The following is a 15935-nucleotide window of genomic DNA, read 5'->3' as shown; positions in this document are numbered from 1 at the left end:
CCGGTGTGGCAGCCCGGGCTCCCCCCCCCGCCTCACGGGGCTCCCCTCGCCTCACGGGCCCCCCGACCGCCGCCCCGCTGCCCTCCTCACATGGCGCCCCGCTCTCGCAGCGGCGGCCGCCCTGCCCCTACCAAGATGGCGGCACGCCCGCTGCGGCGGGGCTCGGCGCCGCCACTAAGATGGCGGCCGGGGGCGGGCCCGGAAGCGGCACGGCGGCAAGGGCTGCGCTCCCGGCCCAAGATGGCGGAGGGGGCTGGTACGGAGGCGCCGCGGCTGCCCGAGCTGCTGGCGGCGGGCTGGCGGCTGTGGGAGGAGGTGGAGGCCGGCACCGAGCCGTCCTCGGCCGCCCCGGCCGTGCAGGACAAGGTGCGGCGGGGGCTCGACGCCCTGCAGCAGGCGGCCGCCATGGTGGCGCAGCTGGACCTGTTCAGGTGAGAGGCGGCGGGGGCGAGGCGGGCCGCGCCGCGCGGGTCCCCCCGTCGCCCCCCCGAGCCCGGTGCGGGCGGCGGGTGCGGGACGGTCTCGCCTCTCTCGTCCCGCAGCGAGAACGAGGAGCTGGAGGAGATCGCGTCGGCCGACCTGCGCTACCTGCCGCTGCCCGCCCTGCTGGGGGCCCTGACGCTGCGGCAGGTCAACCAGAGCCGGCGGCTGGAGCACCTGGAAAGCGCCCGCGCCCACTTCTGCCGCTTCCTGCGGCTCTGCAAGAGCTACGGCCTGGGCAGCTTCGCCCTGCCGGGCCCCGCCGGCAGCCCGCCGCCCCCCGCCGCCGCCGCCGCCCCGGGCCCGGCCGCCGGCGGCCTGGTGGCCATGGCGTCGGCCCGGCAAGCCAAGATCGAGAGGTAGGTCGAGGGCGGAGGGGGGAGGCCTGGGCCCCGGCCCCGGGCCCGGGGGGGGCGGCTGGGCAGGCCTGCGCGGCGGTAAAGCGGTTCTCCTCGGCGCTGAGCGTTCGCTCCGTCTTGAAACGCGCGCCGCCTCGTAGCTCTGCTCCCTCGGGGAGAGGAGAGACGTGTCTCGAGTTTCCAGTCTTCTGGTAAGTACCGCACATGCTTCCTTCGGTATCAGTTCCCTAGTCGCTGCCAGCTGCRTAAAGCCACACGCTGGGATTATTATTTATTTTTATTTTTTACCACTGAACTTATTGATAGATCTTTAATAAAGAGATATAAAGCCTCTTCATCGTGCTTTGCTTTAAGGCTTTTGATAATAAAGTTGTCGCTTGCTGTAGCAGCGCTGGAAGGCCCTGTCTGGGCTCAAAGAGCGCTCACCTTGCTCAAAGGCAAAACATGATTCCTGTTCTAGAAAGCAGTCTAAATAAAATGGGCTTTGGGGTAGGAGAGTGAGTTGGAGACGTTTGGGTGAGCGCAGCAAAGCCTCTGCGACACGGGATGGGTGTTGGCCGTCTTGGAGCTGCGCCTGATCCCGCGAGCGCAGCTGCACGGGGCATCATCCGCCCACGGGAAAACCGGAGGTGCCTGTGTTGTGAGTTTGGCTGAAAGCAGGTCATTACTCGATCCGGCTGCGAGGTGAGGAGTTGCAATTATATTTGCTTTCGGGAAAATCCTTAGACACTGTGAACACACTTCCTTAAGGAGGCCTGCATCTAGTCTGGACCCATGCCATCCTAGCTGCCTTACCCTTGCTCTCTGYGCCGTACGTGAGCGCGGCGCTCCAGCGTGCCGGAGCCTGGGGAGCAGGCTGGCGTTGCAGCAGGCCAGCTGAAGCAACCTGCCCCGCTGCAAGGTTCTTCTAGGCTGCTTCTCCATTCAGCTCCTGTAGTTTTCTAATCCTTGGTTCTTACTGTTCATTTCTCACTGTAGGTAAAGGAAGTTGGACACAATCATTTAGCCTAAAATATATTATTTAGGCTGTTTCCCTCCACACACCCCCAATAACTAAAACACTTTTCCAATTCCTTTCTCAGCTGTTGTTTTTTTTTTAACACAGTTTTGATTGAACTCTTCATGAATTAATCTGCCTTATAAGCAGCTCTTTGATATCTTCATGTAATGTAGAGACAGTTCAAAATAGCTATTGTGTTGGTTATCTCATTGAAGGAGCTGAAGAATTTAATTCCTTTTCCTCCAGCAGATTAGCCTTGCCAGTTTTTCCTCATTTTACCTGGGAGGCTTAACATTTTAGGTTTGCTGACCTATTAGCACAAAAAAAAGGGGGGGGGGGGAAGRCATTTTAACTGTCTTATTTTAACTACTCTTAACAGTCAGGAGTTACTTTAAATTACAACAGTAAACCTGCCTTTCTGTACATAATTCTCTTCTTAAGTACCTGACGTAGTGTTAAAATATTTTGTAAAGAGTAGCAAGGATCCAGAGTAAAGTCTAAACTTGAGTGGACAGATGAAAGTGATGGGAAAGATGTGAGGAAAAGGTATTAGCACTATATGTTTGTATATGACTGCATTTCAAAATCTTTTGCAATTAAAGTGAATCCCTTCTGATTTCTGTATTTTTTTCCTGTGTCAAAAAACTTAAATTCTCAGTCAGGTGATTCTAATTGAGGTGGGTGGATAAAGCCTTGTGCTTGGTGTTTTGCCTTGTGCTTACCCTTTAGAGGTCACCAGCAAGTAACCCCCAGTATGATCTAGTGCTGCCGATGGTCCTCTTCTTCATAATGGAAATTTTCCTGTGAGTCTTTGCAGGAATGTTACTCTGTTGTTAAATGAATGGGAACTGCTTTCACAGGGAACTTTTTCTAAGATATGGGGAGCTCTATGGATGTCTGGGATTTGCTTATCCTAATGAGCGCTGGTCRCCAACTGGCACCTATGTAAAAAGCAGTGAAAATGGGATTGGGGCAGGAGGTGGTTCTTTAACTGAGTTTGACTGAATTTCAAGAAATCGCAAGTTGTTTACTTTAGAAAACAGAGTATCTGGGTTATGCTAGAGAAAGGTTACTTAAATGGTCTCATTTTATTCTCTGTGAGCCAGATATAAGCAGAAGAAGGAACTGGAGAACAGATTGGCCTCTGTGAGAACCTTTGTGGAGAGTGGGCAAGCAGATGAGGATCAGATGCGAGAATTTTACCTCCTGCAAACCCAGAAATGGATCAACATCAGCCTTGAGGAAATTGAGAGTATTGACCAAGAAACGGTCATTTTGAGGAGCAGAGGTACAACAAAACAGGTACGAGATCTCTCTTGAACTGCAGGTCCTGTGGACTGTGGATACTTAGACCTGATGATAGACACTGTGGAGAGTAAATTAATCTCAGAGGCAGTTTTGTAAGTTTTATTCTGTGAAGTTCTAGTTTAAAATCTAGCTCGCATATGACCTAAGCGGATGGGTTTGGATTTAATTCCGAATGGGTGGTGGTCTGTTCTTTTGGATTAGTCACTGTCTGGTGTCACCGCGTGTCCTAGACAGTCGAAGCTTGTGAAATACTAGAGCGCTGAATATCAAAGCTGATCTGGTCTGTGTGCAGAGGCTTTTCTCCGCTTTGCTCAGTTGTGCCAGTCCCTTAACACTAAAGAACTAAGTGGATTTTTAAACAAGAGCCTTGGGTTGTTTTGTTCCCCTGCCCCCAGCATACAGTTCTAGCTTAGAAAACGTCAAAACATTCCAGGAATGCCTGTTCTGAATGACTGAAGCTTCTCATGAACCTGCAAGTCTTGTGTATACTAGTGTTTCTCGGCTTTGTGCTGCTCACCTAAATGTCTGTCTGGAATTAAAATTTCATAATGTGCCTAAATGTGCCATAGCCTAGTTTTGTTGGCATGACTTATTTGTGCAGTTCATTATCTGGCACTGTAGAAGTCTGCTTTTCTGTAGTGCCCAGATGATAACCTCATTGTGAATGATGATTCTACTTGCTGCAGAAAGCACTGTCTGATCCCTGGAAAAAATAAGCTAAACTTCATGCTTCGATCTGAGCTGATCTGGTTCAGCTACGTCAGCTTTGTGCTTTGATCAGAACTGGTATAACAAAGGCACAAATAGAAGTGATTTGTAGAAGCTCACAGATGGAGTTCATGATTTAAACTGGATTAGGGCCTGATTTGTCCATCCTGGGATGTTGCTCTGACAGCAGAGGCATTTCTCATCTACGAGACCTTTAATAACTTGTTTGGGATGGAAAGGAAAGAAGGGGGCTGCCATCTACATGATTATCTTTTGACTATTGTTTGCAACTTCAGTCTTCAGCACCACCACACGGTACTTCTCGGCAAGTCAGGGCTCCATTGAAACCTTTCATTCTTACCCGGGATGCTGCTCAGGCTAAGTATGTTGTTTTCTGATTATTTAGACACAGTGTGATGCAGTGCTCTGTCATATCAACCCTAGGATATTCTTTCAAATGCAGAAARCCGGTGGTTATTCTTAAAAAGTGTGCCACATCAAGATGTGGCATGTATTGTACATCTGGGGCAGGGAATGGGGCAAACTTCTAATTTATTTCCGCCACCTTCTCTGTAATTTCTTCTGTTATCAGCATGCTTCAGTGTCTTTATTAATGCTGTTTCCCCCTATCGGAGTAGCAGAAGAGAAGRCTATACGAGGCAAATACAGCTGTGTTAGTTTATAGACCATGTGCTTGCTCTTTAGTTAGCTGTGGAGAGGCAASGCTTATCTCACCCTCTAAACCTCTGCATGGTATAACAGGATTGTTCTTCACTCTTTAAGAACCTGGTGGTGAAAAGCACATGTGGTGTCTGTTAATCCAGTGTGCACTCTGGAAGATTTCAGTGAATTCAAATAAGTGATCTTAGTGGCTGGGAAGATGCAATACCTACCAGAGATTCATCAATCACAATAGCCTGTTATTTACAATTTTTGACTGTAAGGCTCTCCCTAGGGGATCAAGATCTTAACACTTTGTGGCACTGTCAGATTCTTGTAAAGAATATGGCAGCTAAAGCACAAAATGGGATAGAAACAGGGTTTCTTGTCATGCTTTTGACATAACTTGTCCTGAGCCTTCAATGTATCTATTTAGCTAAGCAGTGCCTAATTCAGTTCCCAGTGGCCTCCTTGGCAGGTTAAGCTAGCAGAGACCTTTCTCCGTTGAATAGAAGTGATTCAGGGCCTTTGGAATAGAACAGTCTTTATCTCTCTAAACTTATTGGGTGAACTGTTTAAATACTGTTATGGCTAGGTTACTGGCAAGCCTGTTGCTGAAGGCCCAGACCCTAGAAATACATCTGTTCCCAAGTCATCCATGACAAAATGTCTTCTATTACAGTACAGATTGGAGTACAGAGTATTTCTCTGCRTTGTTATCTGTTTCTGTTCATTAATAAGGGTACATAAAGCGCGTTCCTTGACTTTTTCTTCCCATAGAGTGTTTGGTGCTGGATATCCTGGCGTGCCAACTATGACAGTAGATGATTGGTATGAGCAGCGCAGAAGGCAAGGAGTCATGCCTGGTCAGAGCGTCCCTCAGAGAACACCAGGTATGGAGTGGAAAGTAAAATTTGGCATAGAGAATTTGGGAACTGTTGCGAGGGGAAGAGTGAATGGGGATATGTTCAAGATACAAAACACCCACTGACTGATGAAGAGTAAGAACAAACTTTGCCTATTAGGTTGCTGTTGGTTGGCAATTCTGCTTTCAGTCTGTACTGGCTCCCAGATGGGCTTCTATTCTGAGAACTGGGCTAGTGATCTTTCACTGTCTTACTGCCCCTCACTTTTATTCTTGACCTATAGCAGGTGTAACTGATGACGAACTGCAGAAGAAGCAGCAGGAGAAAAAAGAGGAAGAGGATGATGAGGAAGCTCTTCAGAAAGCTCGAAACTGGGATGACTGGAAAGATACACACCCAAAAGGCTATGGCAACCGACAGAATATGGGCTGACGCTGCAGCTGCAGAAAGAGTAGGGCTTGGAAATCCTGTAAGAATGCCTATATCCTGGAGATATAGGAGTAAATAGACTGTACATACGCAGAGGTATCCTTGACTTCTCTGGGAGTCACTGGAGTCCAAGGAGTGAACAGGACAGTTTGTTTTGGTTTACATAAATGTCAGACTGAGAGTGCACTTGTCATGTGCAGTGATAACACAGGAGCTCTTGTCAAGTGGAGCTCTTTCCGAGGGATCGAACTACCTCTGCTCTCCCAGTCAGAGGAAGTCCTTGAAAGAAAGTACATGAATTTGAAAACAGCTCTTTGTATTGTTGGTGGATGTATTTATTTTTTCTCTATATTTTAAACAAAATAAAATCTCTTGTCCTGACTAGTTCTTGCTGTAAAATCCCTTGCTCTTTGTYCTAGGCTCTTCTAGAGCAATTTTGTAAGGTTGGTTTCCAGCAACCAAAAGAGCTGAGGATGGGAAATGTGAATTGTCAGGTGGTCTGTTCCAGAGAGTATTTTCAGTCAAGGCTTTTGAACACAACAGCTTGCACTGCAATGTTTATCTTGGCAAACAGGTCTTGTGCAGCCAGGTGTATTGGTGGCCTTTCCACAGTCTCATCCCTTCATTCGTCCCAAAGTGGCAGACAAAAGTGTTTTGGATGTTTGTATGTTAAGTAGATCAGGTATTTCAAGGGCTGTGGTGTGAAGTGTTGATAATACACACAGTAAAATGCTGTAATAGAAATGTTTATCCTTTCACTTAGTGTAACAGGGAGATTGTGTGGCTATAACATAATATAACATACATAATATAAATTCTGTGTGTATAAATGCTCAGCCAACTTAGTGTATTATGGAGACTAACACTGGGAGAAATTGTGCARTGTTCGAAAGAGGGGTGGTGCACTGACTGCCAGTGTGCTTTGAAATCTACTTACCAAATAGCCCTGTAATGGTGAAAACCCTGTCTGAATTCCTCTAAAGCTAGTTGAAATAGCTGTTGGTAATAATCCTGAACTGACAGAGAAGAGAGGACATGACTGTTCTGCCGTACCTAGCACTGACTCGGATCACAGAAGTAGCATTGCTGGGTAAGAAACCTGAAAAAACGCTGCAGGAAACTCTGGGCTCACCTAGCGTGGTGAACAGCTGTGATTCCGAGGTTGTTCTAAACYGGCATTCTGCTAATGGAAGCTACGTTACAGGTGTCAGGTAAAAACCGAAGCCTAATTCCTGTGGCAGCTGCTAATGTGGTCATGTGTGCTATCCAGAGCAGGCCAGAAGGTATTTACTGTCTGATTTTTGAAGTTCAGTCAGGGGTTTTCATCTGCAGGCTTTAGGGATGATGATTTAAAGAGTCTAGCATTTTTCCTTCATACTAACATGATTCAGGCACAGCTCGGGAACCAGCTAGGCTGCAGTGGAATTTAGACATTTTATACCTAGCAGTATGAAGCAATCTCAGCTCTTAGCTAATCCGCATTTCTGAAGCTGTGGCCTGCAATGGATGCTGTTAATGCCCATTTTTCTAGGTATCAAATCTCTATAACTTAACAGATTCTTGTCTATGAATTTTTGTGAGCTTCAGATCTCTCCTCTGAAATGTTTTTTGCTCTAACACTCATGCAATCTTATACATGGATTTACCCCTTTCCTACATTTGGTGTTAGAGAGACTGCTCTTATTGAGTACTTCTGGAAAGGTAGGTCTGAGAACTAGTTCTAGTGARTTAGGTCCTGCAGATCTTTACTATTCCTGTCACTGTTAGCCTGGAGTCGCATCTCGTGGATACTTCTGTGCTACCTTTGGTTTGTTTGTTGGCTTTTTTTTTCCTATGTGCGTTTGCAAGGGAATCTTGCCTAAAGTTGTTTGATTTAGCTACACCCAATCCTCCTTTCAGCCTTCTGTGCTAGTGTTTCGGTGAGCTGTAATTCCAGCCAGAGCCACAATCCCCGTGTTAAGGCTATTCCAATGAACTCCTGAAGATGTTCCCACACCCTAACCCTCCCCCAACCTTCACAGTAGGATCCAGGGAACCTTGGTGCAGATTGCTTTCTAAGCAGAAAAAAACTGTGGGTCTCCCATCCTCCATGAGCACTACTCCAGTATTCATGGGCTAGCAGGCCATAGTCGTATGCCTGACAGCTAGTTCACCCATCATCCTCTTAAAGATGATTATCTTCTCAGAAGCATTAATTTTTGATCTTATTCTAGCACAGAATGTGGAAAATCTTCTGCCTGGGTGGATCAGCCTTGGGTTGAAACAACAAAGAATTGAGCTTCACATTCAATCTCCTTTCCCATCACTTCCAGCAGCCCCAAAGGGAGAAGGGTGAGAGGGAAAACGTCCACAGTCTCAAGAACATCAGGAAAATGGTGCTAGGTTGCTGGCTTTGGTGCCTCTCCTAGTCACAGGCAGCGTGCTTTCTCCTCCGCTGGACCGTGGCCGTGGAAAAGGATGGGATTTTGTGTTGGACAGTGGGACTAACGGTCAGGACCCATCTGGCAAAGTGCGTTCCTGTAGCTCGGAGCAGGAGACCTGGGGATGACGGTTTCGGGCAGCCCGGGGGGAGTCACACCAGTAAGGCATGACAGCGGTTTGTGAAATACCCAAAGTTTGGACAGTACCATTCCCCGCAGGGGGGAAGGCAGCACCCGCTGAATGACCTCCGATAACGACGAAGAGCTGTGGTAATTGTGCGTTTTGGAGGAAGAGCACAGCACCCTTTACGAAAGCAGCTCCTCGGCGCTCAGCACCATCTCCTTTCCCTCCTGAGGAGCACCAGCTTCTCCTTGCACTGCAGGTCGAGGCCGGAGCCCGCCCTCTCCCCTCCGCAGCGGACAGTTTATCTTGGATCGGCTGGTGCAGTTAAAGTAACTGGATACACAGTCTCAGTCCGGTATTTCCAAACTTGCCTTTTAACCTGCAGAACCAGAGTCTGGAGCAGAACTTCTTGCCACCATGAAAACAATTATTGCAGCCTATTCCCAAAATCGTAGTGGTAAGAAATTTCCAAAGCGTCTTTGAATGGTTCCTAATGCTCTGGAGTTGCGAGTATCTAGTCAGGCAATTAATGTTTGTTGTCACTATTGTCTATCTGCTGCAGACTGCTTAGGGGAAAGGGAGGTGTTCGGAGCAATTTGGGGTTAGCAGCACCAGAGGAAAACATGGAGTTGCTCAACAGGAATGAAATTTCTTAAGTTTTTACTGACAATGTGTTAGATAATGTTACTCCCGCAAAATGCTACAAAGCGCAGCAAATTCTCCTTCATGTTTCTTTGCTGCTTCCGAGCTGTGGAGCCCAAATTTCTGGTGGGTTGCCTTCAGAAAAGTCCCTGTTACACAGGACGGAGACCTACGTGGGCGTGAGCAGAGCCACTGGGGTTTGTCCATTACTCAGCTGATGGTTTCCATTCTGTGGTCTGGAAATTCATGGAGTGCTGCTGGGGGAGGCTATAAAAAGCAACTAAAAAAAGCAACTTTTTGGTAGGCACGAATTGCTAGGCAGAGCTCTTGTCTTCACTGGAAAAAACTAGGAATTTGGAAAGTTGGAAACCACAGGGCTCCAAGGGCTCCAAGGGCTCTAAGATTTCTGGGAATATGTCGTGGGACGTGTGTCAGGGACGGGCAGGAGGGATTGTTTAAAGCATGGCAAACTGCTCTGGGGCATAGGGAGAGGAAAAATAATTCTTCGACGCTGGTGATGACTCCAGTGTTTAATTTTAATTGTCCCACTCCTGGTTTGGATTGAGCTGGGAAAAGTCGAGCCTCCATCATCCCAGCCCGGCCTAAATCTGGATTTTGGTGGTTATTCTCCAACTCGAGGGTCTTTCTGGGACCTCCCAGCCCAGGAGAGTGGTGTGGGTCCCTCCATGGAGGGGTCTCTGTTTGGCCGGCGCTCGGGTTTGGGGCTATTTTGCAGCCGTGTGGCCCAAGAACCCGTGGTCACGGTGGCAGCCGAGGCAGGCGGACCTTTGGCCGGCGAGGCGAGCGCGGTGGGCCGGTGCCGGGGAGGAGGGGACGGGGATGTGCGTGGAGTTTGGATCCTGGCTCCCGGCCCGGCTGGCACCGCTCTGGGGTGGTTAATGGTTCACCAAGGTCGGTCGACCGGCCAGCCGGGGGGGAAAAAGGGGGGATGTGGTGGGCAGCGAAGCAACGAGGGCTGCTGAGCCTCCCCTGCCCCAAAGTCGGGGGTGGCCACCAGGCTTGCGCAAGCCCGGGCTCCGCGCTGTTTCGGACCGCGTGGCYGGAGGGAGCCGGGGGCCAGCGGGTGTCCGTGCTTCGCAGGGAGTCGCGCCAGCGTCCAGGCTGCCCTCCGCACCCTGCTCACGGCGCCGTGGCCCTCGCAGCGGGACGTCCGCTCGTGGCTGCAGCTCCTCGCCGTCCTCCAGTGGGTCCTCAGCTTCCTGCTCCTGGGTGAGTGGAGCAAAAACGCTCTCGTGCCTTAACCCCGGTGTTTGCTGGGTTTTGTTGGAACGTGGGAAAGCTGTGCCTAGGTGGTGGTGGCGGCGGCTCTGAGGACGGGATGTCGTGAGCTGGCCGGGCGGGCGCATGCTTACCCCTTCTCCCTGGCTCCCGCAGGGGTGGTCAGTCTGCTTCTGCTCATCTACCTCGTGTTCACCAGCTTCTGGCCCATTTCCGCCCTGTATCTGGCCTGGATCATCTTCGACTGGGACACACCAGAGAAAGGTATGGATGGACACAGCCCTGTTTYCTGCGTCTTTCTAGCAGCACAGAGACGTCCCCCAGGAAATGTGGGATGTCTCATTTCTCCGCCTATCACTGAATTACCTCYGGGTTGCCTGGGGCGTGATGGTGGGACCAACGCAGAGAGAAGGAGAAGGTGGTGGGATAATTTGTGCCGCTGGGTGTGTCAAAGCCTTTGCGTCGATCGACGCAAGTAGCTTGCTGGATTTTGGGCAGGGACCCATGTGAATAGCTAATCACACTCGTGGTAAAGGTAAGTCTAGGGATATTGGTCGGGAGAAGATGCACCAGAGGGTCCCCATCCCGGCATGCTGGACTGAATGCGCTGTGTCCTGCTTGCTCCTTCGGTCTTCTCTTCCTTGATCAGCCCCTTCCACAATGAACGACCTTTCCACCACCACGACGGGCCTTTCTTCCATCTGCAAATTTCATCTAGGTAGAAAAGAGGGATGTGTTGCAAGTTGTTCAGCAAGACTACTGGAGCGGATTCACTGACCCCCGTTGGTGTATGTTTGCAGGCGGGAGGAGGCTGGCGTGCTTGCGGAAATGGCGCGTGTGGAAGCATTTCCGGGATTATTTCCCGGTTCAGGTAAGCCATGGGTGGGCAAGGGGCCAGGGCGTTCATGCCATGTGCACCCAGCAGACCCCCCCCCAAGCCCTGGTGCAAGCCCAGCTCCCTGAGGAGCAGCTCCAGCGGGAACTACCTCCCACCTCCTGGAAAACCAGAGGTGGAGGAGGTGGGCCAGGAAGGGCCGGTGCATGTGGGGCATCCCTCCAGCAGGAACCGTTCCTGGAAATGCCCTTGCTTTCCCCATTTGCCATGGCTYGCAGCCCGGCGGGAGGCAGTGGTCTGCTGCCCAGCGCGGACACGTGCTCCCAGCCCCACGGTGGCCGGCGGCTCCCGTGTGGCCAGACTGGTGGCCGCTGATCCTCCCTGGTTCCCGCAGCTGGTGAAGACCCACGACCTGTCACCCAGCCACAACTACATCATCGGCTCGCACCCCCACGGCATCCTCTGCGTCGGGGCCTTCTGCAACTTCGTCACGGGATCGACGGGCTTCTTGGAGATGTTCCCTGGCATCAGACCCTTCCTGACCACCCTGGCCGGCAATTTCCGCCTGCCCGTCTTCAGGGAGTACCTGATGAGCGGGGGTGAGCGTGCCCGGGGGGCCACTGCCAGGCACCCTGGGGAGTCCCCGGGTGCTCACCCCACTCTCGTCACCTCCTCTTCTCCATCTTAAACAAACTGGGTGCCCCAGGGGCTGGGGGTGGCCKTCCCTGCCTGCCCCGCTCCTGCCCCTGGTCCCCCAGCTCTGCCCCATGCCCAGGGCCGYGTAGGCTGCTCTGGCAGGCAGCGCTGGGGAGGGAGCACAGCTGGAGCAATGGAGGGGTGCAGGGACTGCATCCCTTGGCCTCCTGCTCCCACCCGTGGGCAAACCCCAGGACTGACAGCCCATGCTTGGGCCGGCTCTGCCTGGAAGCTGTGCACCCTAGGAGCAAGAGGCAGTGCTCTGCCTGCACCCTGCCTGCACCCTGCCTGCACCATATCCACACCCTGCCTGCACCCTGCCTCCACTCTGCTTGCACCTTACCTGCACCCTGCCTGCAGGCCAGGGGCCCCAGCTGCTGGTGCTCTCCCAAAGCAGGGGGGACCTTGCCCCTGCCCCACACAGGCTGGCTCGAGGAAGGGCTGCGCCCATGGGGCAGCACAGCCGGGGTCACCACCGGGCAGGCGCTTGGTGCCAGCCCAGCTTGCTCTCGCTTTGGTGCTGGGATGTGCTGTCTRTACCCCGAGCACGGGGAGGCTTTCCGCTCCCTGCCACCTGCCTCCCCAGCAAACACGAGTATTAGCCCAGCCCTCCCAAAATGCAGCTCCCAGCCGGGCAGGCCCATCTCCATCGTCTCCGTTGCAACTCGCTGCTCTGCTCCCCAGGTCTGTGCCCCGTGACACGCCAGGCCATAGGGTACCTCCTGTCCAAGAACGGCACCGGGAACGCCGTGGCCATCGTCATCGGTGGTGCGGCCGAGTCGCTCTCCTGCCGGCCGGGAGTCACCACCTTAATCCTGAAGAACCGCAAGGGCTTCGTGCGCATGGCCCTGCAGCACGGGTGAGCTGGGCTGGGTGGCCGCGGTGAGGGGCAGAGCTTCTCCTGCCCGCGGGCAACAGGGTGCTCCRTGGACCGCGTGGCCCCAGGGAGCTGCGGGGTGCCCGGTCTCGTGGCAATGCCTCTCCCCTGCAGGGCGTACCTGGTGCCCTCCTTCTCCTTCGGCGAGAACGACCTCTTCCGGCAGGTGGTTTTCGAGGAGGGCAGCTGGATGAGGAGCATCCAGCTGCGCTTCCAGAAGATGATGGGCTTCGCCCCCTGCGTCTTCTACGGCCGGGGCCTCACCTCCGTTCAGTCCCGGGGATTTTTGCCCTACCCCAGACCCATCACGACTGTCGGTGAGCATCTCCGTGCTGCGGTGCAGTGCGTGCAGACCCTGTCCCCGGCAGCCCCGCGTGCCGGCAGGGTGGGATGGTGCACGGGGTGGGATCCCACGCCACCGYGGGCAGCGGCTCGTCCCTCACCCCTGGGGCTCACGGGCCTCCCTTGTGCCGGCTCTGGCAGTGGGGGAGCCYGTGACGGTGCCCAAGATCGAGGACCCGAGCTGCGAGACGGTGGACCTGTACCACGAGATGTACGTCCRCTCCCTGCTCAAGCTCTTCAACGAGAACAAGACCAAGTACGGGCTGTCGGAGACGGACGAGCTGCGGATCATATGAGCGAGGCTGGGCAGAAGCCACGGGCCGAGGCGGGCGGCCAAGTCCTGACCCGCAAGGGCGGCTGGCTCTTGCRGGTGGGGATTTCAGCCCACCTGGCAGGTGGGCGCAGAAGGACAGGCACCGTGTTCACGGGGACCACCTGGCCCCGGAGACCCTTCCCACGCACCGGGCACCGCCGCTGCCCCTTGCCTCGCTGCCTCCGCTCCAGCCCATGTTCCTCCATGGCGGCTTAGGAAAGGAAGATGGAAAAAAAGCAGAGTGAGGCACGGGAGGAAGGGAGAAACCAAAGGGAGGGAGGGAGGGAAAAATTGGCAGAGGGTCCCTGGCGTATCGTTGGGGTGAGCAACCACTTTCCCGCTCCTCCATGGGCTGGCGCAGTGGTTCCCGCGGGACGGGGGCTCGCAGAGCTGTGGTGCGGGAGGCAGCGATGTCCCCATGGGCCGTGCCGGTGGGATGCCGGGCCGCGGCAGGCGTCCTGGGGCGACGGGGAGGTGCTCCGTTCCAGGGAGTATTTTCCATCAAGGCTTTTGAACATGACGGCTTGCACTGCAATGTTTATCTTGGCAAACAGGTCTTACGCAGCCAGGTGTAGTGGTGGCCTTTCCACAGTCTCATCCCTTCAGTCTAAGATGTTTTGGCAACGGGGAGGAGGGAAGGGCTATCTCGGTGTTGGACCGGGCGTGCTCCCTCCCAAGACGAGTAGGAGACTAGGTGTAGCAAGGAGGAGGAAGAGGGACAATTCCTAAGGAGAGCAGCTCTTAGGGGCAGCCCTCCATCAGCGTGAGGTGCTGGGCTGGAGAGAGGTCTCCTATGGGGAAGGGGTGGGAATCCCAGGCCTTGGGACTTATTCAACCGGCCTCAATGAAACCTAAGACCACGTTACCCTACTGGAGGGACTGGTCCTCTTGCGGCCCCAGGTAATGAGCCTTTCCCACCACCGCGACCGGTTCTGCATCCAATACAGACTTGCAACCCCCAGATTTGCCTGGCTGTGGCGGGGAGGGAGGGCCGGCCAGGCTCAGCCCCACGTGCCGAACACGCTGCCGCAGCCCCATGCATGCGGTCCCCGAGGCTTTGCTTCCCGGCCCGTTTGCAAGCTGCACCGGGGCGCAGGGTTTGGCCGGGGCACTTGCACCTGGTCCCACCTGGGGCAGGCGGTGCGTGAGGGGAAGGGAGGGCAGGGAGCTGGCGGTGCTGCGGGCTGGTTCTCGCTTCTCTGCTCTCCGCGCTGAGCCATGAGCGAGGGGCTCTCCGGGTCTGGCTGCTCCTGCCCTGATGGCTACAGGGAGGGATGGGGCACGCTGCCCTCTCTCTCCACGTTTGGAGCTGGCCGAGAGCTGTTCCTGATGTCTGGGGCTGAAAGGCACCTCCTTCTCCCTGCCTCGTCAGCAACTACCCAAAATGCATGCACTAAACCAAAGCGGTAGGGCCTGGTGAAGCTGAAACTTGTCCTTCTGGGGGGGGGGGGGTCCGTGACCCTCCTGGTGCAGGTGGCACCAGGGAGCAGCCCCTTCCTCGGCCTCGCTGGCGGGGACGGCGGCCAAGTCTCGCCCGATCCCTGTCCGCAGGGGGTGGTAGGAAGCGGGACATGACATCCTTAATGGGCTGGTGTGGGAAAGTCAATARCGGTGATGATAATCATCTCTGGCCTGCTCTTCTTTACGCAGGCACTCGGTTAAACAGGAGATCTGGGTAAACATTTAGAAAGCAAACACCCATAAAAAACAGATTCCTGAGGACTCATTAACCTCCCACCACTAGTCACCTCGCTATTTCACCACTCCAGCTGCCTCGTTCTTGAAACCCATAGAAACGCTAACGTTAACGTGGCACACGGTCAGCGTCGGTGTCAGATAAGGCCATGTTACAAGCATGAAGAAAGCTGGAGAAGGCTTTCCTCTGCGCTCAGAAACACCTTCTAAAGGCCTGACCCCTTCCCAGCAAAAAATGTGCAATCTGGAAGATGGATCTCTGCCGGCCCGGGCTGTGAGCTGAGCGAGGGGAGCCTGGCGTGGGGCCGCTTTTGGAGGCTGCAACGGCAGCGCGTGCGCAGATGAGACCGCTCTGCCGGGCAAGGTGCTCCGTGCAATGGTCGAGGCTGTGGCTGGGCACGAGCTGCTCTCGTTTGATGGGAACGGCTCGTAAAGACCCAGGGAGCGGCTTGCCTTGTGCCAACGGCCCTTTGAGGATCAGAGAGATTATTTTTTTAATATCGTTTAAAGATCATTTAAGTAATGGGGCATGCTGCACRGGGAAGGGAGAAGAAGGAAAAAAAATGCTATGTGGGCTCCCCCTCTCCTGCGATGTCCCCTTGCAAGTGGTCAGATACGACCACCTGATATCTCTTTCTTCTGATACGGGGAGAAACAGGCCCGGACTTAGAGAAAGAAAATACGCTTTATTGGTGGGCTGGTTAGCAATGAGCGCTTCCCCGCCGCTGCCCGAGCCGGGCGCGGGGACGGCGGTGCTGGAGGGATCGCCAGCCCCACAAGTGGGTCACTCCCTTGCCTCGCCCAAGGACAATATTGTGACAGGAACATCTCTAACAGCCTCTGCAACGCACGCAGGATGCCACAGCTGTCAGCCGGGCGTCCTGCCCCTCGTCCATCCCTGCCCCACGCCCTTCCCGCCTGCCACGGTGGCAGGGCCCCGCT

The 15935-nt window shown here is 53.9% G+C and overlaps 2 protein-coding genes across 2 annotated transcripts; both read left to right on the top strand.

Annotated features, from left to right (window-relative positions):
* Nucleotides 1–206: 206 nt before the first annotated feature.
* IGBP1 (immunoglobulin binding protein 1) lies at nucleotides 207–6194 on the top strand. Its single transcript, XM_026066306.1, has 6 exons — nucleotides 207–431; nucleotides 543–839; nucleotides 2946–3141; nucleotides 4152–4237; nucleotides 5296–5408; nucleotides 5665–6194. The coding sequence occupies exons 1-6, from the start codon at nucleotides 241–243 to the stop codon at nucleotides 5811–5813; spliced, it is 1032 nt and encodes a 343-aa protein (XP_025922091.1). The 5' UTR covers nucleotides 207–240; the 3' UTR covers nucleotides 5814–6194.
* A 651-nt stretch (nucleotides 6195–6845) lies between these two features.
* Nucleotides 6846–13552, top strand: LOC112966308 (diacylglycerol O-acyltransferase 2-like). Its single transcript, XM_026066289.1, has 8 exons — nucleotides 6846–7021; nucleotides 10063–10226; nucleotides 10392–10499; nucleotides 11036–11106; nucleotides 11465–11669; nucleotides 12451–12625; nucleotides 12758–12960; nucleotides 13127–13552. Exons 1-8 carry the CDS (start codon nucleotides 6846–6848, stop codon nucleotides 13279–13281), a joined length of 1257 nt encoding a protein of 418 aa, XP_025922074.1. The 3' UTR covers nucleotides 13282–13552.
* Nucleotides 13553–15935: the final 2383 nt, after the last annotated feature.

The sequence above is a fragment of the Apteryx rowi genome, unplaced genomic scaffold (genome assembly GCF_003343035.1).
Source record: "Apteryx rowi isolate R43461 unplaced genomic scaffold, aptRow1 scaffold_24, whole genome shotgun sequence".
Classification (NCBI taxonomy): Eukaryota; Metazoa; Chordata; class Aves; order Apterygiformes; family Apterygidae; genus Apteryx; species Apteryx rowi.
Note: the sequence above shows the minus strand (reverse complement) of the source record. Positions and strands in the feature narration are given on the sequence as shown.

What these genes read in the sequence shown, in the direction of transcription:
- IGBP1 (XM_026066306.1), top strand. Translation starts at nt 241, where the DNA reads ATGGCGGAGGGGGCTGGTACGGAGGCGCCGCGGCTGCCCGAGCTGCTG. An exon ending in GCGCAGCTGGACCTGTTCAG is followed by an intron (nt 432 to 542) that starts GTGAGAGGCGGC and finishes CTCGTCCCGCAG; the next exon opens with CGAGAACGAGGAGCTGGAGG. An exon ending in CGTCCCTCAGAGAACACCAG is followed by an intron (nt 5,409 to 5,664) that starts GTATGGAGTGGA and finishes CTTGACCTATAG; the next exon opens with CAGGTGTAACTGATGACGAA.